Source organism: Dromaius novaehollandiae, chromosome 26 (assembly GCF_036370855.1).
Source record: "Dromaius novaehollandiae isolate bDroNov1 chromosome 26, bDroNov1.hap1, whole genome shotgun sequence".
Classification (NCBI taxonomy): Eukaryota; Metazoa; Chordata; class Aves; order Casuariiformes; family Dromaiidae; genus Dromaius; species Dromaius novaehollandiae.
In genome coordinates this window covers 5,554,400-5,578,904 of record NC_088123.1, presented here as the reverse complement: position 1 = coordinate 5,578,904, position 24,505 = coordinate 5,554,400, and the positions used below count along the sequence as shown (strand labels likewise).

Below are 24,505 nucleotides of genomic sequence, written 5' to 3'. Positions count from 1 at the left end.
ATAATACCAGCCTTAGTATGTGTTGACCACTTCCCTTGCAAAACCATAAACTGCTGTCAGATTTTGCCATAGTCTGAACTGGTCAGTTACTGTTCAAATATCTTTAAAGATTCTTTTTTTCTTTTTTTTTCTCTTGAACTATTGCTTAAGTTGGAATGGGAATAGAATTTGTAGGTTTAAAATCCATTTCATGGGACTTATTAATGTTTAGTTTCATCCTGATTTCTTTAATGCCTTGTTTTAGGGTACAATACCTTTAATGCCTCGTTTAGAATACAAAGTCCCACATGGCTTTTTAAAAAATTGTTTGAATTCTTGTCTAGCAGTATGATGTTATGTAGTACAAAACAGCGAGTGATTACATAGATAATTACTACAGTGCATTCTGAGATGCTCTATTTTCTGTATTTTATTGCTATCGGTAACTGAGTGGAAATGTAGTTTACCATGCAAGTGTTTCTCCTGGCTTTTGGCTTTGCAAAGTTATTGCACTTACAGAAACTTTAAAATGGTGCAGTGATCAGAAAATACATGGAGTACAGAAGCTGCATGAAATAAGTGTTCATAGTTATTCGAGCAATTTAAACTCTTAAGCAAATAAGGCTTATCCAAAGATGAACTAGATAATGATGCTTTATAAGGCTCATGAGTTTTTACCTCCAGATGTTTTTGCGAATTGTGCTTTTCTGTTTACTTTTCCTTCAAGGAAATGTTCAGAATGGAGTTTTAAGTCATAGTGAACTTAACTTGACTGGGAAGATTTTCACTTTTCAGTTAACTACATTTAAATTATATCTGTGGCTTAGTTATAGGTAGCTATTATAATGCCTCCATTATTTGATCAACTAAGATACTGTTTCTGCTGTAAAATTATGGCTGGGTTAGGGATTGTTAACAAGACTATTATTGCAAACACTTTAATTTCATTAAGTTTTTGTGCTGTGGTTTGAAAAATGTAAAAATTCTAGTATTTATTACATCTGGTTCTCTTAAATACAGTATCTGTCTTATAACATGCATGCCTGACCATGAGCCTTGGTAAGGAATTTACCTTTTTTTTTTTTCTTCACCTGTTAGCCTTGCAAAAATTTAACAGCCCCCTTCCCCTCCCAGCCCCTGGGACAGCAACTTAAATGGGTGAATACACTTCTGGGCCCTAGTCCTACTTGATGTATCATGTGACTAATTTTACTGAAATGAATATACTTCCAAATAGGGAAATAACCTATACACACAGTTATTCAGCAAGTTATTTACAGGATAAGGGCCAAGGTTTATTCACTACCTTGTCACAAGGGCAAAGAGGTAATTAGACATTTCTTTAGCATCAGAGCTGGTAAAATTCATCTCCGTTTTGCGAAGAAGGGCATAGGTTTAATTATTTCCATTTTGGGAAGATCGAGGGTTATGGCATCAAGACTGCTGCTCTTACTTACACGTGTATCTGTATATCCTGAATGATGCACTGAATACCTGAAAAGTTACTTACCACAGACACAAAGGGAAGCCAGGATGAGAAGATGATGTAGAACTGAACAGGTAGACTTCATGTAGAACAAAGTGCAGCCTTCTAGCAATACTTCACTCAAGCAAAACTGCCTCTTGGACCTCAGCTGTGATGTGTTGGTATGGATTCAGGGTTTTTAAAAGCTAGTCTTTGGGAAAGGTTTTTTGTTTTATCAGTAGCGGTGATCCCTGGCATGTCACTTGAGGTCTAATCTATCCTCACCAAAACCAGCTACTGATTATGGTGTCATAGTATCCAACTAGATAAAATTCTCTAAACACACTGTCCATTGACATATGCTGTAAATCTTATATTTTATTAATAAAAAGTATGCATAGAATACCTTTTGTCAGGTTGCTTTTTATCCCCTCTCCCTACCACCCTCTATTTACAGGCATTTCTGAGATTACTGATTACTCCCCTGTACTGCACGATGAACGATACCCCATTTTACTGCCTTCTATGTTTTTTTTTTTTTTTTCCCCCCTGGACATTTTCCTAGACAGCTGGGAGGAAGTGGTGGGTTTTAAGGTAATTCTGACCTCTTTGAACACCTGCAGAATTACAGAAAAGCAGCTGTTCCATTTTAGTGGTCTCTTCCAGCTCCCAGTAAAACCAATGCAAATGTTGGATTGTTAGTCCTTGAATACTGGACCAAACGTAGAAAATGAGTTCTGTTCCCTTCCACAGCGTCTCTCTTGAAGCCAGGGATACTGCCTAAGTACAAAAACTACCATGTTTTAAGTGGTTAGCTTACTACCTGCAAAATTAGAAACATACTTTAAACCACCACGAAACTGACTTGCAGCAGCCAACATTCAGCTGCAGTTGTTTATCTGACTAGTACAATTCTGAAGTATAGGCAAGGTCTGTGGCCTAGAGTGGATGCTGATAAGCAGAAAGCTGGACTCTCCTCTTGGAGAAAGGTTGCTATAGTAACCTGAAAGTTCCCAAATGTAACCCAGTGTGTGGTTTCAGAATAACTAGAAAGGAGTAGTACTATTATGGAATACTTAGATTCTTAATATATTGGGCTGATAGGGAATTGGGTGTTCTCAGGCATGATATAGCTAGGAAAAGTAATTTCCCGTGCACTGGTATTACTGTTATCTCCAGCTCTGCATCTCTGGATGTGGAGGTATATAGTCCCTTATTTCCCAACACACACTTTGGACTGTAATTGAACAACAGGAGATGTTCCTTTTGCCCTTTCACATTTAATAAGCTCTTATAAATCAAAGGATTGGTGTATTGAATTGGAACGGGGAGAAGTGTGTTGGAAATGAGATTTCCACATAACGACTACTGGCTTCTTGAATGATTTGTATGTTTTCTCATAGCAAGTGTCTTTTATTTAACCTAGTATAGAAGGGATTGTTTTTGTAAAGGAGAAAAAAAAAGATGTAAGTGGTGGACGAAAGCAATAGAAGTGGGTGGAATAAAAACAGTAAGAATTTATTTCTGGTGTGATGTAGCTCAGAGACCAAGAAACAGGATGCATTACCATTTCTCTACCTCTACACAGTCTACCTTTGAATTCTAACAATCTCAACCTTTAGCAGACAACTCATCACTTGTTTTTCTTTTTCGAGAAAAACACTTGTCAGAGATTTTTTTTTTTTTCTGATGCAATTTTTTCTGTATCAGTGTTCTCCACTAGGAGGCAAAATGTTGCCAAAGAGAGGTGGGTGTTTTAAGAATATAAGGCATCAAGAATAAATTTTGTGACTATCCCTAGCGGTCTGTTTTGGAATGGTCAATTGTTTGTAAAGACCAGTATGTTTGACCTGTTACTGCTAGATACAAAATCTCAAAAGATTCCAGTATATGTTATCACTACCTCCATGATGCAGAAAACAGCTTAGGTGCATAAGACAGGCTGCCTTTCTGTTTGCCCACTGTCTACTGCGGTGATAACCTGATAGCTGGACATCATACTTGCTAGTATAAACAACCATGCTGCTTTACTGTATTGTCCTACTGTCAAAAAAACAATAGGAAAGAAGTAGGTAGGTTTGCTATACCCAGCACATTCACACTGAGGGGCGGAATCCATCTTAGCAACAAGTTAACATTTTTTCTGGTGTGGGGCAAGGAAGTACTAAATAACAAAGAAAACACAAAGTAATTGCTGCATCTATAAGAAGGTTTTGGCTGGTTCTTTACTTAAATTGCCTTGAACATATATAATGCCTTAGAACCATGAGCATGAAACAGTGGTATAAGCTCACCTCAGCTCTTTGAGATAAATCAGGTGGCTTGTTATGTTAGACTTGAATCAACTTCAAGGCTTTATAGGAAAACTTTCTCTGGAGTTTATAGCTATTGTTTCTGTTCTATTGTCATGTGGCCTTCTGTCCCTCCAACCTTCCTATTGTAACAGCATTTTCCATCCCAGGATTCAAATTACTTTACAAATGTTAATTACATCATTCAACTGCCTTAAGGAACAACATGTCTAGTGGTTGAAACACAGGGCTGAAAGTCAGGAGTTCTGAATGCTATTTCTGGCTCTGCATTGACTCACTCTATAATTTTGATTAATTTATTTCTGACTCAGTAATTTTAATAGTCCCACTTTACTGATAAATATTCATGCCACAAGTATTATGGCAAATGCTTCCTGAATGATGGAGATGACAAATATTCGTGTACCACTCATCATGTTAGCCTGTAATTGTTCGGATTACAACATAGGATAGGGGCTCCCTAGGCAGGTTTTCTATTCAAGATCATAAATAGCTTACTGTTCTGATTCCAATCTAGACTGTACTAAACAGTATTTGCACGTTTATCAGATTTATCAGCTTTACAATTCAGTTTGGTCCTTCTACCTGTAAACAGACCACCTAATAAATGACATAAGTTACTGCCTTCTTTTCTCTGTATGTAGCTAATTCTATTCCAGTGATATCCATAGGACATCCAGATTTTCCACTTAATAAGATCAGACATTTGGTACAATCAGCGTATTTAGTCAAATTTCTAAGAAAGAAAACTTTGTTATGAAAGACTGATTTCAAATGTCCACATTTTAGTATATGGTCACCTGTCACTGGCATAGATTAACAGAAGATGAAAAACATTTGATACCTGAATTCCAGCATGGGATGGTTGTGACAGGAGTAGATACGTGGTTCCTTTCTGTAGCTTGAAACAATTTAGACACAAACAGAACAAAAGTGCTTTCTTTGGATGTCTAGTGGGGAGATGATGAAAGAAAGAACAAGAATGGAAATGGGTCTGCATGACTCCATTTCAGTCTCTGATGTTATTAATATCACCAAACTTCTACTGCAGGTACAGTAATGGAAAAAACACAATCCATATTCTAATGGCTGCTGATGTGAGGGGATTATAATATAGACTCCTTTATTTCTGTTTGGAAGGAAAACGCTTATAAATACTTGTGTGGGTTACAGAAAAAGTTCCATTATAAAAAGATTATAGGCCTCAAAATACACCTTGACATTTAAACGATGTCACACGGAATAAAGTTAGTAAAATTGATTTCTCAAACAGTGAAGGCGAATTAAATAATCTTCTGTGATGAAGTTATTCTCACTGATTGTTTTTGTTAGAGGTTTTCAGTGAAATAGATTAGCAACACAAGAATCCTAATACAGGTTCTGCTAACTGCAATACAAAATACATATGAAAACTCACTCTGCCTTGAGGAACTGACATTATTTGATTTTCCAGATAATATTGACTTTTATCTTGAAGATTAGATAATTTAGAAAAACCTTATATATGTATATATAATCACTTCATGAAATCTATTTTCAATAAATAATTGGTACAGAAGTTACTCACATATTTGAAGAAACCTCAGCAGGGCATGGTAGGTGTTACAGAGCAACCATCTTTGCATCTATATTTCATCGCATTTGAAAGTCTCTCATATGGAAATTCAGTGTTATTCCCATTCCTGGTACAGCAGTAGGTGCATAAATAGCCTGCGGTAATGTCCGTTTTCATATTGAAAGGAATCTGTGGCGCACACTAATGATATACTTGTCACAGTTGTACTCTTTTGCGTTCCAGTCAGGAACAAGTCCAATTTTGTTAAACAGATGCCATCTTCTCTATCTTAGCTGTCTAGTGCTAGTGAAAAAATCTACTGTGTACTTTGTTGACTTGTGTTTGGTCATAGAAGAGAGGTTTATTTGTCTGTTAAACACTGTAATTTCAGGTGGGTATTACTTGTAATTTAAAAACGATGAGTTCCTTCAGAGAGTCTTCACTATACTTAATGGACCTATAAGTCGTCTGTAAACTATCTGACGCAAAAGCAGGACTGATGAGAGGGGAAAGAAGTGTCTGGAGACTCATACCACTGCGCTGTGCAGGCTGGACAGGTTGACCCGCTGCACTCGGGGAGGATTGGCTGGCATTCCCTCGATCACAGACTCACTGGAGCTGGCGGCTCGGTGGCCGTCTGCAGAGCCGCGAAGGCTGGTGGCCTCTGCGGGAGCCGCCAGGGCCCAAGGCCTGGAGCGGGGCGCGACACCCTGGGTCTCGGCCTCAGCGCAAGGCGGGGGAACGCGACCTGGGGTCTCTGCTGACAGGAGAGTGGTGCCCGAGGGTGAGAGCAGGTCGCGTGGGGAGGGCCGGGCCCCCACACTCCGCACCGCCCGGCGGCTTTGCCTCGATGAGCAGCTTTAGGCCGCCGGCGCCGCCCGCGCGCCTCTTTCCTCACAGCCTGTCCCCCCCCCGCGCACGCGCAGTTGACCCTCGGCGCCGCGCGCCCTCCCCGAGGCCCGAGGCCCGTGGCGCATGCGCAGCGCCGGCGCGGCCGCCGTGAGACGTGCGCAAGCACGGTGGGCGCCATGGTGCGCGGCACGCGCCCCGGGGCGGGCGGCGCGTGCGCAGCGGCGGAGGGCGGGCGCGGCGGGGCTCGCGCGTGCGCAGCGGGAGGAGGCGGGGTGGCCGGGCCCGGAGCGGAGTCCAGGTTTGTTGTTGTTGTCCCAGCCCCAGCGGCTCCTCAGTCGCCTCTGCCGCCGCTCCTGCGCCGCCATGTCCTGCCCTCAGGAGCCGCCGCAGCACAACAACAACAACAACCCGCCGGCTGAAGGGACGCACACCGAGGCGGGCCTCAACAGTGAGTGCGGCCCGCATTAGCATATGTAAATGAGCGCGACTTGAGGGGGGAGGGGGAGGGGTGTAACGGCTGCCCCGGAGACTGCGACCCCCTTCCCCCTTACCTGGCCCGGATTGGTGGAGAATGGGGCCGCGCGAGCTGCCAGGGGCCAATCGGCGGCCGAAGGGGTGTAATTGGTTCGGCTGCGTCCGCCGCGGGGGGCGCTGAGGGAGAGGAGGGCGGCGGAGGCCTGAGGGGAGTCGAGGGTCGGGGAGGGGGCAGGGCTTTGCTGGGGGCTTCGTGACGGGGAGCGGGGATAAAATGGGCGTCATGAGGGGACTGGGACCCGGGAGTCGCTGTACGCAGGGCGGGGAAGGCAGAGGGTGCTGTGGAGAGAGGAGGGAAATGCTAAAAATGGGGTGAGAGCTGGGGCTGGAGCGTGAGGTGGGCCGTGAGGTGACCTGTGAGGTGAGCAGGGCGAGGGCGGGAAAAAGCCGGGGCTCGCTGTGAGGAGCGCCGCGCCGCGCCGCTGGGCGGGAAAAAGCCGGGGCTCGCTGTGAGGAGCGCCGCGCCGCTGGGTTCGGTGCGGGACGCGCAGCGCGGTGCTCGGGGGTTTCAGCGCCTGGGCGGTAGGGAGGGCTGCGCGCCTGAGGTGAACGGGCCACGGCGAGCGCGAGCGGAGGCAGAAGTGAGCGCCCAGGGCCGGTGCGAGATGAGGAGAGCGAGAGCAGGTTTGTTCGGCCGTTGAACTAAGTTTATTCAGTGGCTGGTGTTCCCAGCTAAGATGGGGATACAGCAGGGTAGGGGGAGGAGCGTGACTGTGGGAATGAGTTTATTCGGTGACTGAGTCAATATCACTGACGTGAGCTATTTTCCTCTATATCCGGCATCTATGTCAGCTGCTCTGCTGCATCCTTTTGTTCCCAGGATAACACTAGTATGGCACATCAATGGTTTTTATGTAGGCTCTGGGCTTTTTCCACGTTTTAAACAGCTATTTAAACATGTGTTTTCGTTTGTTTGTAAGTACCAAGGATACTGCAGTTGAAGAAATGAATAAAATGCATTAATGATTAACTATCACCTTCATGGTTTACAATGAAGTTAAACTGATGACAAAATATATTGGCTAGTTGATCTCCTGTAACTCAGTAGGAATTGTATTGAGGAAGAATAAACCATACTTATTTCATAAGGCTACTATTGTGTTATGGTAACATTACATCTTACCGTAACTATGGAAGTTTACAACAGTATGTTCCCCTGAGTCAAATGGGTATCTTTAGCAAATTATTCAGGGCTGTTAGCATATTTAAATAAGTTACACTGTATTACATTTGGAGCATGCCTAATGCCTAACTTGATGCCTTATATTTAGTGTATAAATTGTAATCTTTGATGCTTCTTCTCTATTTTAGTGTTTCCTTTTTGTTTTCTGTTAGTACATTAACTTACTCTGTGGGAGGTCTTAATCTGCTTTAAGATAGGAGCAACAAGAGATGAGTGTGCTATAAGCCTGTGCTGGATCTGCCCACGTAGATCTTGTTGCTAGATCAGCACATAAAGGCTTAGCAAAATCGATGTGATTACTGAAGGCAGTGAACACAAGGTATGAGAGGAAATGTTTGATGGTCTGCGCTCCGTGAACCAAACAAATGCAACCAATCGGCCCCATGCAGGCTTAGTACTGCTTTCAGATGTTTAGCCGCTCCACAATGCGTTGCTGTTATAGGTGTGTTTTCTGCCATTATACAAGCTTTTCAATGAGCCTTTTCAGGCTAATGAGTTTAGACGCTTACTCATTTTGTTTTGAATGTTATTTGTGCATGTTTAAGGTTTTAATTCAAAGTTCCCTTAGCCCTTAAATCGAAGGTCAGAAAACCTGGGAATAAAACTGATAACTGAACTACTTCGCACAAAAAAGGCTTGCTTTCTTTGGGACTCCCTAATGTTTCTTGTGTTTGGATTATTATAAAGTTCTGTTACAAAAAAAAGAAATTCCACCTTAGGTGATCATTGTGGAACTTGAACAGCTGTCTCTTTTTTCTTTCTTTTTTTTTTTTTTTCACCCTCAATATATAGTGGTGTATCTCACTGTAAAAGCAATATTTCTTAGCTTATTCAGGTTGACCATGGCTCAGACTTGTTGTGAGCTATTAGTTTGGAGTACTTAAAAAGGAAAAAGTCTTTGAATTCCTCTCTCCCGCAAAAGTGGAATCAGAAACTGAGTAAACAAAATGACGCTCCATTTTCCCCATGCATTTACATGCTATTGTTTGAACAGTCCATCAGTTATGAATTTGTAGCTAAAGTTGTGAGATCATTTTTACCGTTCAGCTCTTTCTAAAAGCCATTAGATTTCTTCATTTAATAGGAACTTGCACATGCATGATGGCTATGTGCCAGATGACAACCTATTGATACTTCAGTTTTGCAACAGAATTTAGGAGGACTTACCTATCAACTAATTTAATGCTACTGCAGAAGACTTAGTTAAATCCTGAAATTGTCTATATGGGGGAAGTCCTGCACCAGCATGGAGTCCTATTGACTTCAATAAGGTCTTGCTGAAATGGCTAGAAAAATGGGGCCTCAGTCATTAGTAAAAAGAGACAGCTTAAATTTATAACCAATGGACTAGATTATTTATGCTTTTGTAAGAAAATCTGTCTGAGACTTTCACAGAAAAGCAGTTGCATGGTGGTCTTAGTTTGTAAAGTTCTAAACTTCTTCAAATGGGTTTTATACTTGGGCAAAAGCAATGTCATCATAGTTCCTAGGAATCTCTGCTTGCCAGAAGTAAGTCAAGGGATATGCTGGCTGTGCATGGTAATTCTGTATAAAATGCGACAGATACAACACCAGCATTTGGATTAAGCTAAAACTTTTGTGATACAAGACTGATAAATATTTTCGTGATGTTTAGATTTCCTGTGAAAGATTGCGTTTAGTTATTTCTTTATTATGTAGGTGATCTGAACACTGTTTCTCACTAGTTTGTGAAAAAGTGAAAGAAATCATTTTTCTAAAACATTACTGACATTTCTTCAGAATTGTTGAAATGAAAAAGCAAGCATGAAAAATGATTATAGACATATATAAATTTCAGAAAAAATCAATATATATTCATACTGGAATATTTTGCCTTAGGACATGGACAAAGCTGAAATAATTTTGGAGAGAAATAGAAAATTATCATTCATGTAAACAGTTTTGGCTTTTTTTTTTTTTTTGGAAATATGTATTATGTGATTTGGAGAGGGATGAGAAAGCAATGATTCTCTTTACTGTCAAGTTGAAAATACAGTGAAACTAGGAGTTCTCATGCGGGTGATTAATGCAGCTTATTTTCGAAGAAAGATTGGGGCAAGAAGCATTCTTTATTACTTGTCCAGTTTGTTCTCAGATGTCTTGCTGTGCTGCTGATCTAAGAAGCAGAGTTTTAGCTCCTTGACTGAAGAGAAAGAGAGTAAGATACTTATGTTCATGTTCGGACTTTGTGCAGTAATGTCTCCCGTGTATTACCTAGACCTGGAATAAACGTATTTAGAAGATACCATGGTAAACCTTTGTCAGCCAGGAAAAGATCTTCTAAGTAGGGTGTCTGAAACTTAAGGTTTACTGGCTCCCTCTCAGAGACAGTTTGTGGCTGCTGGTGGGAGTATGTTACATGCTTTAGCTTGATGTCAGATTGAATTTATGCTTCCTTGAGTGTATTTTGACTCATTAGAAGTGAGGTCAGATGGAGAACGTGCTGCCTGTCATGTAAGCTACTGCTCAGCTTGTTGGGACTCTTCATTCATAGTTTAATTTGACCTTCTTAGTATGGCTATAGCATGTTTTAGATAAATAGCAAGTTTTCTGAGTCAAGAATAAACTTCATTAAAGAATATATTTGTGCATAGGCTTCACTGCAGGTCTGTTTAGTAGCTGTGTACTAGAGCTACCAGTTCGGATAGTTTTCCAGTGGTCTTTTCTCTGTCTGTATTATAAGAAATAGTCTCCCTTGCATGTGTGTATTTGCCTTCTGTTGTTTGTCATTTAACTGTGTTTTTTCAATACTAGATGTCTTTGCAGATCTCAAACATTATAGTTTTCTCAGTAGATGCACTCTACTCCAAAATGGTTATTGGGAAGGCTGTAGCTCTCTGGCCTGACTGTCTTTTAGCTGCAGTTGCCACGTGCTTTTCTGCAGGTGTGGCCTCTTATTGAAAAGGTGTTGTTACAAGGCAAACCAATGTCCCTGATTTATTGCTTGTAACGTGGTCTTTTTTATTTTGAAATATAGACACCAGTGATCATTATAAATCTGAAATAATACCATCTGTGTTCCACACTGAGTAGTCGGACCACAGGCAGCTTTTTCACAGTTAACCCTTCGTTATCAGAAAAACCCAATAATCAGTACGGAGTTGGTGTACATCTTGTGATTACAGACAAGAGCTCTGTGCACACCTTAAATTCCTTGTTCATGAATACTGCTTGGGGAAACTAAATCATAAATCACCATGACTCTTAAGATTGAGTCTTATGCTTCCATGATCATTGGCATAATGGTATAGTTAATAATTGGTGGTAAGGATAAACTCTCTGTTTCTGCTTCATAAAATCAACTTGAAAATAGGTGAACTTTTTGAGACGTATACTCCTTCCTGTGTTGCTGAATAAGAGTTCTCAGACCCAAAACTTTACCACAAAAAAAAAAGGTAGAGGCAGTTTAAGATAGATTTTAGATGTACATAAATCAGTGTTAAAATTTAGAACCTAAGAAATACTCTTTAAAAATAATTTCAGCTATTCTTTTCCATTTATCTGTGGTTTCCTTTCTCTTCCTTTCTTGAATGTTTTTACCTCTGGTGTCCAAACCCTCCTCCCCCCCAAAACCAAACAAAACAAACAAAAGCAGAAAGCTCTCATCTTCAGGCAGCGTAAGTTAAATTATGCATGAGTAGTGGTGATACAATGTACATGTGTGAGATTATTGCCTGATCAATAATGGGACATAGTGGTGGGTTGAAAACAGTACACTTCTGAAAAATCAGAGATCCTTCTCCTCCTTTGTCACAGTCTTCTAACTTGAGAGCATTATTTACTCTTTGTATGCTCTGCAGTATTGAAAAGAGGAGAATGTTTACCTGGAGGCAAATCCTGCAGTTTTCTTGAGGTATAGAAGCTTTTAAGATAATTGAATTAGTTGTATGTTTCATTATTTTCTGATGATGTTTTAAGTAGTTCTTTGTGTTCATGGCTGAATCTTTTAATGAGCTGTTTGAAAGGGTAGGTACATCAAATTTGAAGTTACTTTAAAAAAAAAATTGACATTGTGATCGAAGACTTCATAACAGAAACAACACTTAAAGGCCTTATATTTCCCTAACAAAATTATTTGACAAAATGGAAATTGATAAGGTTCTAACTGCAAATATTTTCTTACATGGAGCTTAAGAAAACGGTTAAATGGTGGAGTTTTATAACATATAAAAATGCAGTGTAAACTTCAGTAATAAGTACAATAACTGTAAAAGGAAATCTCTCAACTGTTAGCTGTTTCAGGCAAACAGGTATGCTCTGATAAATAAACTGGCTGTATGCTCAAATGATGCTTGTTACATATCTTAATGAGAATGTTGGGGTCACAGTTAGATAGGGAGTGTATTTAAATAACTGGAGCAAATAGAAGGGTAGAGCTCTGAGGGCGCCCCTCAGGATGTTAAATGGTAGGTTTATGACTTAACAATATTTCCAAAACATATAAATTGAAAACTGTTGGTTTTGAACATACTGGTAAAGATTATTTTCCGTTTAGTTAATCTTCCCATTTAAATTGGGGGATGGGGTGACTCAACCAACTGCAGAATACATAAATTTTTGTAGCAGATACATTTATTGCTGATAATACATTCCTAGCTCTTTTGTCAGATCTTGGTGTATACAGTGATATCCTATAATTAAAATTACAGGGAAAAAAACCCAAACAGAATACATGTCAAAACCTGTAGGCTGAGTAGACTGTATTACAGTCTTCCTGAGCTATGGAAAAAAAACAAAAAGGCTCAAGTGATGACATTGAATTTACTGTTGTTATCTGAGTTTCAGTTTTCCTTGGTTTTCCCACGTAACTCAGTTTGTTACTTTGTTAGCAGTGAAATCTTTTAATTTAACTGCGATGAAATATAAGTAATCATGGTACTTTAGATATGTAAGGATGCATAATACCTGCCTCAAGCTTTTGGTAATTTGAATGTGATATGACCAACTTATTAAGGTTATGGAAGGATAGGTGGCAGATGGCACCGAATGGGAAATGTTTGTTAGAGGGCCAGGGCAAAGGAAGTTGAATGAGGCCCAGCTAATGAGAATGGCAGTCTGCCTGATGTACATAAAAATCAGAGGCTGGTTTAAAGATCCTGGCCTTTGGAAGTGGAGGGAAGATGGCCTGTATAAAATTGAAGGTGAGAGAATTGTATAGGAGGAGGGTTAAGGAATAAAAATTTTGTTTCAAAAAGGAATGTAGAACAGGGAAGCGAATGAGTAATGTAATTGAGTGATACGTAGATAATTGAAGCTTCAAACTACAGAGAGAAACTTATTAAAGCATTGTTACAGCATTAAAAGTGCCCCTCTCTTAGTTATTGACTAGTTCAGAGGTAAATAGTAATGCAACTTTTTAGGGGCAGTTGTTGTTGATGAAATGGGAAGAAACATGTCATCCTTGTCTTCAGCAAGTGTTTATGAGTTTTTCCCCCAGCAGCAGTGCATGTTATCTGAATTCACCATATTCATGGGTTTTTTTTCTGTGCGTAATTGATAAACTTAAGATAGGTTTTGGTTCCACTGCTTTTAATGAAATGACGTCTGGCTGGCCCAACAGGTTCCTGGGTGGAGTTACAGATGAACGGCAATGGCAATAGCAATGATAATGGCAATGGGAAAAACGGAGGTCTGGAACATGTCCCTTCATCCTCCTCCATCCATAATGGAGACATGGAAAAAATTCTTCTGGATGCCCAGCATGAATCAGGACAGAGCAGTTCAAGAGGCAGTTCCCACTGTGACAGGTAAGGAAATATGTGCTGTCCTAAATATAAATTCTCATCATTTCTATCCTGTAGACATTAACTGAAGGATAGTGGTTTTGCACTGGCTTATGCTTGACATGCCCCAGTATTTGGAATATTTATTGTGTTATGATAACTGACTATCAAATAAGTAAATTAACTTGAAGCCTGTTTCAAAAAAATGGCCTGTTGTGTCTTTTATATAAGAGTAGTTGATCAGAGGTAAAAGCTATTTAAAATTAGTTACTGCTGATTGAACTACTGAATGTAGTAGGCGCAAAGTGTTTGAAAATAATCCAAACAAGTATTTCAAATAGAATGATTACTGTAGTAGAAAATAAACAGTTTGTTACAACTATGTTGTTCAGAAACCAACTGCCAGTAGTTAAGTACAGTTAAGTAGCAGAAATGTTAGCTAGGGGGTGGCTGTATAGTTTCTTTTTTATTTTACTAGTATAAGGATTTTTTTCCAATCCCCATTTTAAATGAATAAAGACATTCCAATTTTTTCACTTAATTTTCTAGCTGTTAAGGTTTTGGTAATTTTTTCCTTATTTTATAGTTGAAGTAGCATACAAGAAAAGGGAGGTATTTGGATATTATATAGAAATTTTATAAAGTTTCTGGTACACTTTGGTATTCCTTTCTAAAAGTTTTAAACCATTAAGTTCCTGTTAAGTGTGCTTTGAATTATTTCTAAAATAAATCTTTTTTTATGAAAGCTGAAGTCAAGTTAAAAAGATGCCCTCAGTATTTTAATGAGTGAGATTAGCATTGCTGCATCATACAGCATTTTGCCTTGTCCCTGATTTACATCCTCTAGGGTTGTTTCACAGTAATGCTTCTGTAGTTGACAGGTAATAGTATGAAAAAAATGACATAATCAATTTTTCTTCAGCCCTTCACCTCAAGAAGATGGACAAATAACGTTTGATGTGGAAATGCACACGAGTAAAGACAGTAGTTCTCAGGTATTTTCTTTGTTAACCTTTACAAGTCATTAACTTTAAAAAAAAAATTTTTAAATGTTATGGATATTGTACATAGATAATGTATTTACAGAGGTCCATATCAGGAGTACTTGAGAGGTACAGCAAGCTCTCAGTCATGTACAAAAGATTTTAAATGTTATGTATTTTACATGTCAAAATAAATGTATTAAACTACTGCTTTCTAGGAAATTGTTTTTTTCATTTTGAGACAGGAGTCTGGGCTGTTACCTGCAATACAAGCAAAAAAAAAAAAATCTAAACCTTGTTTGTTCAAAATTTGGAGCTGTTCCTTAGCCATTTGGATAAGGCTGTTTACTTATCTTGTACTTTGTTCTTGCAGGGTTTTTTTACTCAATCTTTTCGATTAGAAATATATGTAATACTAAATAGGTATAGTAAATCATGTAAATTTTTGTACACTCAAAGTTATGTCCCTTTAAATTATTTGTTATTTTAAGAGATTGCTTTCAGAATAAAGTGTTTGTGTTTTAATAAAAAAAATACCCCCCCCCCCCCCAAAACCCAAAACAGAAGAATTATTTTTAACAACCAGGCAGGGATGGTAAACTTTTTTAGGCTTACATTCTGTACTAACTGAAATATGACTTTTAGGGACCTAGAGCTTTGGAGTATGGAAATATGAGGCTCTGTCTCTAAACTTGAAAAATGCTGTGTTCAGTAGCAGAGATGTTGCTTAACGCTGTTTCAGGTTGCATGTGTCAAACCTGTTTTGCTTTTGAAATATAAATATTTCTGCACGAGAGATAAGGATGTTCAATTTATTGCTTTGTGGATAATCGGCTCACGTGACCATGAGTAATCTCAACAATACAAACTGAGAGGAGACTAATGCTGAACATTTGGTTTGATCATTTAATGGAATTTGCTGTGTTCGACAATATAAATAGAAAGCAATTCTGAAAGAATGAAACCTTGCATTTAATTTTGTGAAAGAGTTGGTGCAACAGGGGACTGTTGCCTTTCTGCCTCATAGAGAGCCGTAACAGTCTGAATGAAGTCTTTTGTGGTCTTTGGTTAAGTCTGCCATCTCTCTTTTCTGATTGTTCTATTTGATTACTTCAATTACTGCAACTCTGGTATAGTTCCCACTTTAATGTTTCGAGTGATACAGTTTTATTTTGCTAAAGGTGACTCAGGAAATTGTTTTTGTACTAAGGAGGATTTTGTTTTTATACTGATGCCATTTCGTGTTAGCCAAAGAAATGGCATTCTCCAGTCACCTTAGCTATTTTTTTTCCTATATGTCAACACATCAGATATTGCATGTAATGATGTAACTTTAAATCTTTGGGTCAAAGCAATTATGCTGAATGCTTGCCTTTGCCTACTGCATCTGGGACCCACACAGTGGAGGCCTCTAGTTGCAAGTAATATTTGTTTTAAATGCTGTAATAGCTCCTTTAAAAAATTCCAAGTACCAATTTTGAAACATTTCTTTTTATTTGGCTATTTTTCTGTGCTGTTTTCCACATGCTCTACTGTTTAAATCAAATACAAACAACAAAAAATATAGTTTGATTGTAGGAACTCTTTAATTGTTTAATATCTTTTTATGCAATGCCAGCTTATTTACAACTAGGATTAGATCATCCTCTGTTTTTTTTGTTGTTGTTTGTTTTTTAATCTTTACAATGATGTTTATGTCCTGGGTAAAATGATATAATCGGAGATATACTGACCTCTGCAGACCATCCTGCTAGCATAATAAAATCTCTTCTAAATAATCCTAAATCCAAGAACACTTGCTCATTTATCAGGTGCCAGCATTTGGTGCTTACTTTGATCACTGCTGTTGGTCTTGATTTAATACCATAAGGAATAGCTGATTGAGTGTTTTAAGGCTTGTACCATGTATATTTGCAGTCTGAAGAGGAAGCAGTGGAAGGAGAGAAAGAGTTGGAAGTTTTGAAGAAAAGTGCTGACTGGGTATCAGACTGGTCAAGTAGGCCTGAAAACATTCCTCCTAAGTGAGTTAAAATCTTTTATTAATGAATATTCCTTTTGTATAAAGGAAGGAAGAATCATGAGTCACACTTGCATGGAATTACTCTGGCCCTCCAAATAAGACCATCTCAGAAAAAATACATAGGTTTTCCTTGGGGAGGCAATAAAAAGTCAATGTAATTAAGTATGAAAATCTTAACAGCATCAGAATTACCTTTATATTGAAACTGATATAAATCTACAGCAAGTTGATTACATGGTTACTTTACAACATTATAATTGTTGGGAGAGCTGGGTACTTGGAGCTGGGATTCATGGGATTTAGTCTTGGCTTATTGAATGGAGTAGTGTTGGGCAAGTCTCCTAAATTCTCTGTACCTTTTTTTCTTTCTATGTAAAATATGTAATGTTCATCCACGGAAGGGGAAACGTTGAGATCCTTGAATGCAAAGCATTTTTATTAAAATAGAGGATGCTGTCTATATCTGGCAGACTTCTGTATCTCTGTTTGGAACAAAAAATGAGGCTCTTGCTAACAAATCACATCCTGAAATTCCCTCTCTCGGACCTACCTCTCTCTTCAGCTACTGCTCCCTTTGTCTCTATACTGTCTGTGTAAGTGGTCTCTCCACAATACCTCCTATTATTCTCTTTGATCCCTTACTCTGTGTAAGGGATCTCTTGCTTTGATCTCTAGCTCTTTGTACTTAAAGGAAAAAAAAAAGTTCCTACAGAGATCTATGCATTTGTGTGCAAAAACAAAAACAAAAAAACTTGCTAAATTTTTTCCCCCTCCCCCTCTTCTTTCAGGGAATTTCATTTCAGACATCCAAAACGTTCAGTGTCTTTAAGTATGAGAAAAAGTGGAGCAATGAAAAAAGGTGGCATTTTCTCTGCAGAATTTCTTAAGGTTTTCATTCCATCTCTGTTCATATCTCATGTTTTGGCTTTGGGACTAGGGTAAGTATTAACCTAATTCTCACTTCAAATTTTGCATCTGACTGCTTTTCCATTTTACTAGTTTTTCAGGTGCTTACTGGAAAAGGCTTTACAAAGAATAACTAGATTGTTATTATAGCTTGCTCAAACTAAATTCAATATACTTTTTTTTTTTTTTTTTGATATTCAGGAAAACTTTGCAGCAATTCATTATGCAGCTGTTTGTATGCTTTATTCCTGGAGAGGTTCAAGTTTCTCACGTTAAAAATGCATAATTATCACCAATTTGCAAGTAACCTTTGTGATTTTTAACATGAGTCATTTCCTTATCCAGCCCTTGTACTTAAATCCTTCACGTTATAATATAGGAAAAGTAAGAATAAAATAGGTGGAAAACTACTGTAAATTTTAGTGTTACAAGAACACTTTGTACAACTAATGGTGCAGAAGTCCTGTGTGTATGGCACATACTCTGTAATTTTCAATGTCTAATGCTGCAATTGTCTACTTTAAGTTTTCAAAACTTAACTTTCAGTAATATTTCACATGTAAAATACTGTATGTATCTTGCGAGATCAGCTGCCGCTCTGCTTAGCAGTGTTTTCAGTGCCTGTGTAATCCAACGTAATCTCCGAGTTTGCTTAAATTCTTACGTTTATCTGTCTTATATTCTTCTGCGATGGGGGCAAAGATATGCACCGCTCATAAATGCGTTTTTATTTAACTTCATATTCATTTGTTCCCGGGGTATAATTTAAGTGTCTTTTTACATTGTAAACTATTGACTAAATTAGTAGGATGGAATATGTGAAAGTGTCAGAAGACATTTGTACTATAGCAAAATTGTATATTTCTGTGGCGAATTAAATCTTGCCTAGGTTTATTTGTTAGAGGTCAGTGTTTGTTTAGGTCCACAACAGTCACTGTTCTAAAGCTCACCTTCCTTCATTTATAGGCAGTACTTTTTGCTCTACCATAATACCTCAGCGTGTTGCTCAGCTGTTCAACAGCCCCCCGTACCTGTTACTCTACGAACGGAACATGAAAGCTTTTAGAGTGGGGTTTTCAAATGAGCTTGGGACTGATAGAAAGACTCTTACTGAACGTTGATAACATATCTATCCTTCTAGGCTCTTCTGAAAATCTTACTGTTTAAGTAATTTTATATGAGAAGTGAAATCCTCTGGAAGATTCTCATCAAAAAAACTTATTTGAAAGACAAATTAGAATAGCTGAATGCATGAGGACTGTTCAAAAACAGGGAGTACTTCTGTGAAATACGATATGCCTTATACTTTTTATTTCAGCATCTACATTGGAAAACGACTGACCACACCTTCAGCCAGCACTTACTGAAAGATGGAGTGCAAAACCTGGAAATCCACGTGACCTGTGAAGGTGTTACTGTCTCATTTAGTACATTTGACTTGAGACCATTTTAAGCATGACCCCGACTTCACCCTTTCTTTATATATCCAGGTTTTTGCTAACTCTTGGAATTCAGTATTGTGTTGGAACTCTGTTGAGGTGTTTCGCTATCCACCTTCTTTCCCTTTCTTCTCTCATTCCCCTGCCTCTTGGCCTGCAAGACACGTCAGAGTTGCTGAACAGAGTTTACAACTGTCTATATGTTGCAAGGGCTTCTCTCAATGCAAAATGCCACCAGCAAATTTTAATTTTATCAGTGATGCTGTTGCCTCCTTAGTGCAACCTGACTTAAATTGCAATTGTGCATGGTATAAATGTTGACTGTGTTATAGTGATAAAATTAAGAGTCTCTTCAGGAGAAAATTATTATCAATTGGAGCGAAATCGAATTTTGTTTTTGAAAAACAAGCTCGTTGTAAACTAAGAAATCACTGGCAATAAAAAAGTATTTTAAATTAGCTTTTGGGGGAATTTACTTAATCCCTTATGTTGGCTAACACCATTTAATTTGCAGGAGGCAAAGACTGCATAAATTCTAAAGTAGGATAACTAAATCCATCAGCATATTTTAATATTAGGTAATTGTTGTAATCTTGTCTTTTCTATGAAGTCAGCTCCTTATTCCTAGTAGGAAAACCTATCTGATGCCTAGAAAATATTAGAAATATCGCATTGTTTGCATGTGAAGAAGCTTTTCTTTTCCTTACCTTTTTCTTAAGGGAAAATTTTTAATGTAAAATTTTCCTTCTAAAAGTAGTTTTAAACTAAGGAAAAACCCAACAGTGCTAGGTGTAGTTAGACTCTGTATAAAAGGATATGATTCTATTCGTTGTGGACCCATTTTACAATTATGAAGATATGGCAGTTTCAGAAGTGAAAGCGTTTGACTTATCTTTAAGGGGGACAATCTTGCAGGTGCTTAAAGATTCAGAAGTTGTAAAGCTTTGAAATGTCTTTTGCAAATGAGTTTTCAATATTCCTATTTCTCATTGTTTACTGTACAATCCCCTTTGGGGATATATGAAATCCGAAGATCACTCGTGATGTCTCATGTTAGATAGAATTTTCACTAATGTTGTTGAACTTTTATCTTAGGGAACATTCAGCCTTGTCCTCCTTCAGTGACACTTTTTTTCAAAATGTGAAGCTTTAGTACCAAATTGTTACAAAGCATTGGGACATATATGTCCTTAAATAGATTTTATTGGATTTCAGAACATGTAGCATGACTCTGAAGGATAGAATGCTCTGTTTTTTTATATATATAAAAATATATAAAAAAATATTATATAGACTTTAATACTAAGTATTTAGGGAACCGATGCTAATTTTAAAGCTAGCAAAAATCTCATTTAAATAAAATTAGTAGGCTGACTCATAGAAAATGTTAAGAAAATGTGGTCAGCCAGTTTGGAAGAAGACAGCTACCTACAATCGTTTGCTTGCATCAGATTTTATAGAGTTGATTATTTGATATAGCAGTGATCGCTTGAAACAGTTGATGCGTAGAGGCTAAATCCCAATTGAGGTTTGGTTTAAAAGACCATAACTCCCAGGAAGTAAAAAAGTTAAGTATAAATCCAGTGCTAAGCTGTATTTATTTTTATTCTCTACATCTGAATGCTGTTAGAGAATGCTTTCAGGGTGAAAGGGCAGTCTAACAATTCTGTTGAGACATCTGCTTTTTTTTCTTCTAGTTGTGAATACTAGTGGCACTTGAGTTGCCTACAACTGCTACTTGTTTCAAGTGCGGATATTGGGTTTCACCCAAAGGTGGGGGAGGGAAGGGGGAAGTGGTGAAGGGTGTTTTAGATTGTACCAAGCACATCATTTTAGGGTCCTGCATAAATTGAGGGGAGGGGTGAAAGGCTGAAACATTTTCAGTTCTAATTACAGCACCTTGTTTTGTATGGAAATTGGAATAGTGGAGAAATAGATTTATACTAAGTAGGGAGTACTTTCATTTAAAAAAGAAAAAGAAAAAATATTACCCCTTTGTAAATTAAAGGGTAATTTGTCTACAGAATATCTGATAAATAATATTACAAACTATTGACTAGAGTATTGACACAGCTTATATAATAGTTGAAGGAGCCATGAAGTAAAAAAAATTGTGAAAACTACAACTGAGGAATGGATACATGATCACTGTAACACTTGCTATGATACAATGCAGTATTTATTGATACCCTACTATAAGCTTTGGATGAAAGTCTACAACTTTTAGTTTTACAGTGAACAGAAACAGATTGTTGTATAATTTGAAAAGGGGTTTCAACTATTGATAGTTGAAGTTTTAAGACAAACGTTGTTTAAAAAAGCTTTATATCTGTTTACAGTTTTGGAAAAAAATGCAGGCTTCATTTTTCTTACATTCAGTGAAAACTGGCCTAAAATATTTGTACATAGGATCAAGAAAAAAATGCATAAACTCGCACATTAAAAATGCAGCAGGCTAACTTAACTGCAGTAAAAACATATTTACTTACTGTTTTAAAGAGTGAAAGCTGAAGATTGTTAAAAATTCAAATTTTTTAATTGACATTTGTTGAACTATTGGAGTTAACTGAGCCAAAGTGATTATGCATTCTTCATAGATTAGTTAGCACTTTGTAACATTATATACAGTTTACAGTACATGTATGAGTTGTAGCTTATAAACATTTTGTGCCATTAAAGCTCTCACAAAACTGGTTGTCTGAAATTACTTCATGCTGCGCCTCTCCTTTTTATTTACTCCCCACCCCCCCCAACAGGAATGGTTTGTATAATGCTTTGTAAACTTATTGTATTCTGAGTTGCATGAACACTGAAGTTGATGTTTAGAGACTGAAATATTTTTTTGAAAGATTGCTTTTTTTTTTTTTTTAATGACTCGAGATCATCACTTCTTGTCCTGAAGCACTTTAAAAAAAATTTCCATTGTCAGCAGGGTATACCTGCTCCATTTCTTCCAGTGTCTTTTCAAGGAAAACTTGTTAAACAAAATAATATAATGGCATATTAAATGCAAAGTAGAATTGGTGAGATTTTGTATCATAGGTCAGTTGTATTTCCTTGTATTTCTCTTCTGTTTCTTAATAAATTTGCAGATTAAAGAGTAAGGGACATAAACCCTAGTTGTTAATCTGCCTCTATGTTCAAGGGCACTGCTTATTTCTAAGAGTACCTTGGTAATGTTGGAGGAGTGAAAAAGGGATCTTGCCTGCTATAAATTCTGAATGTGATCTTTCTGATGCTCTTATTGCCCCTTTTAGTCGTCCAGTGTTTTTTGTATATTTTTAATGTTAAAATCCAGAATGTTTTTGAAAGTGAGATTTTTTTTCTCAGAGGTACAAAACTTTTAAGTCCTGTTTTCAAAAAGTTTAGTATTTAGGACTTCCAGTGAAATTTGGGCTTGAAGTCGAATGCTTTTGAATTATCAGTATTTTGAAATTACTTTGTAGAGCAGATTTTTTGATCAGTGTTCATCTGCAGCCAACTGAGATAGAAAGACACATGTATATAGTAGGTATCAGAGTAAAAAATGTTCATTGCACACACAATTTTCAGTTACTTCAGTGCAGTGTTTTGCAGAAGAAAGAAAGTTATTTTAATATTATATAAGCAGCAGTGTCTAACTAACATGATTCTGTGCTATTAGTAACATTTTGATTAGGGTTTGAGCAGTCCTACTTACTTTCTGTTTTCAAACTTACCTGTATGTGTATGAAAAGATTTGAATTTACTTCGAATTCTGTGCTTTATGAAAAAAGTTCTTCTACATAAAAATGTTCTTACATAAAAAGTTTTATCTAAAAGTGAAATCCTGGCTGTTTGTGTTTGTAGGAGCTTTGCCTTCTACTTAGCTATATATGATGGTCCCTTTGCATCTTGAGAACCAGATGAAACGATGGGATGCTTGAACTTCATTAAATAGTTCCATCATTTATCGCATTCAGGCGATACAACACAGACATAAATTAATATCACTTTAGAAACAAAACTATAACCTTAAGGTAGTCCTGGAGAAAAGCTCGTGCTGGATATAGCAAGTGCCCACATGAAAAAGGAGAAGCTAAATTCATTTCTGCTTCATTAAACCTGTCTCTGTGTCCTGCGCTGTATGTCAGCTTGGCCAAGAGCAGCAGACTCAGCTAAACTTCTGCTTGCAGTACTTAAAGTGTGATTGGTCTTGACATTAGGGGGAGAGCGAGTGATGGCTTTCCATTAAGCAAAGTAAACATGACTTGACTTTTTGAACTACTGCCATAAGACTGAGCAGTACGGAAACTAGCATTTTCTATTTTTAATCTGTTTCCTAGTGCTTCTCTGATAACACTGAAGTTTGTAGGGAGAGGTATTTTTGTTTGCTTTTTTGGCTTGCCTTTTTTTTTGCATTGGTACTATTTAACTTGCAATGTGCTGTCTATGGACAAATTAATGAATCTTAAGGCCAGAAATGGTACCATGAGTGCTTATTCTAGTTTATATAACAAAAGGGAAGAGTAGTGATTCCTGCAAGTAAGTTTAAGTTCTGTTGTAGTTAAGATATATAATTTAGGACATAGAAGGACAGGTTCTTGCAAAGATTTTGATGTGCGGAGTTGTGCTGGTGCTCCCACTTAATTCAGTTGCTCCAGTCTTTAACTTCATTTCTTACTTTGGACTGAGTTTTAAATTCCAGCTAGATGATCCCTTTATGCCTTTCTTTGGTAGATGAAAGAGCCTTTGACCCTCAGGAATATATTCCATATAGACTGTGGTCCAGTCTCCGAAATAAGTGTTTTAATGAAAATCTCCATATTTTAAGACAGCTCCTCTTTGGGGAATTTCACATGCTTCTACTACTGATGTGTTACATGCATCTAAATACACAGTGGGAAACGGTCACATTACTTATCTGTGAACTGTAGAACAATTATGTTTGCAAAATAGTATCTTCAGTAAAATTTGAGTTGAAGCCTGCCAACACGCTAGTGTGACATGCCTGAATAGATCGAGGTTTCGCTTATGAAAATTTCATGGCATCAGCACAATGACTGACTATTGCAACTGCTCCCACTGGGGTGGGATTTTTCACAGGAGCCTGTGAAGGGAACACAGGCTTACTGCTAGGTAGTTTCATTTGGGAGTACCCAGCTCAGTTTTTCACATTTCTTTGGGGAAATTCCATCCTTTGTTTAGTCTCTTTCACCTTTCTGTGATGATTTGCAGAATTAATTGTTAAATATTAACATTTATAAGCTTCTAGAAATCTCTTAAGTGCTTGTTTTCCTACCACCACTTGAAAAATATATTCCTCTTTTACTTTAAAAATGTTACATGAAATTTGGACCACGCAAAATACAAAAGGTGCATGGATGGCAAGTACAAACAAACTACCATCATCGTTCTCCCAGTGGCTTCCCCCCGCCCCGCTTTCATGAATGGAAGCAAGCAGTTTGATTGTGTTTCAGGTAACGTAAAGATCTTTTACAGTTCTGACATCTTCAGCTGGAGCAACGAGCACAAGATTTTGCCTCCTTTCACAACTTATTTTATTGAAAACCTC

General features: G+C 37.8%; 1 protein-coding gene across 2 annotated transcripts; it reads left to right on the top strand.

The window, feature by feature from the left end:
• Positions 1-6,398: 6,398 nt before the first annotated feature.
• BNIP3L (BCL2 interacting protein 3 like) lies at positions 6,399-21,665 on the top strand. Of its 2 annotated transcripts, none has more exons than XM_026122354.2 (6): positions 6,399-6,611; positions 13,462-13,648; positions 14,547-14,619; positions 16,525-16,628; positions 17,416-17,565; positions 18,852-21,665. In XM_026122354.2, the coding sequence occupies exons 1-6, from the start codon at positions 6,527-6,529 to the stop codon at positions 18,898-18,900; spliced, it is 648 nt and encodes a 215-aa protein (XP_025978139.1). In that variant the 5' UTR covers positions 6,399-6,526; the 3' UTR covers positions 18,901-21,665. The 2 variants fall into 2 exon arrangements, with proteins under 2 accessions (XP_025978139.1, XP_025978140.1); XM_026122355.2 differs by lacking the exon at positions 6,399-6,611 and adding an exon at positions 7,169-7,321.
• The last annotated feature ends 2,840 nt before the right edge of the window (positions 21,666-24,505 follow it).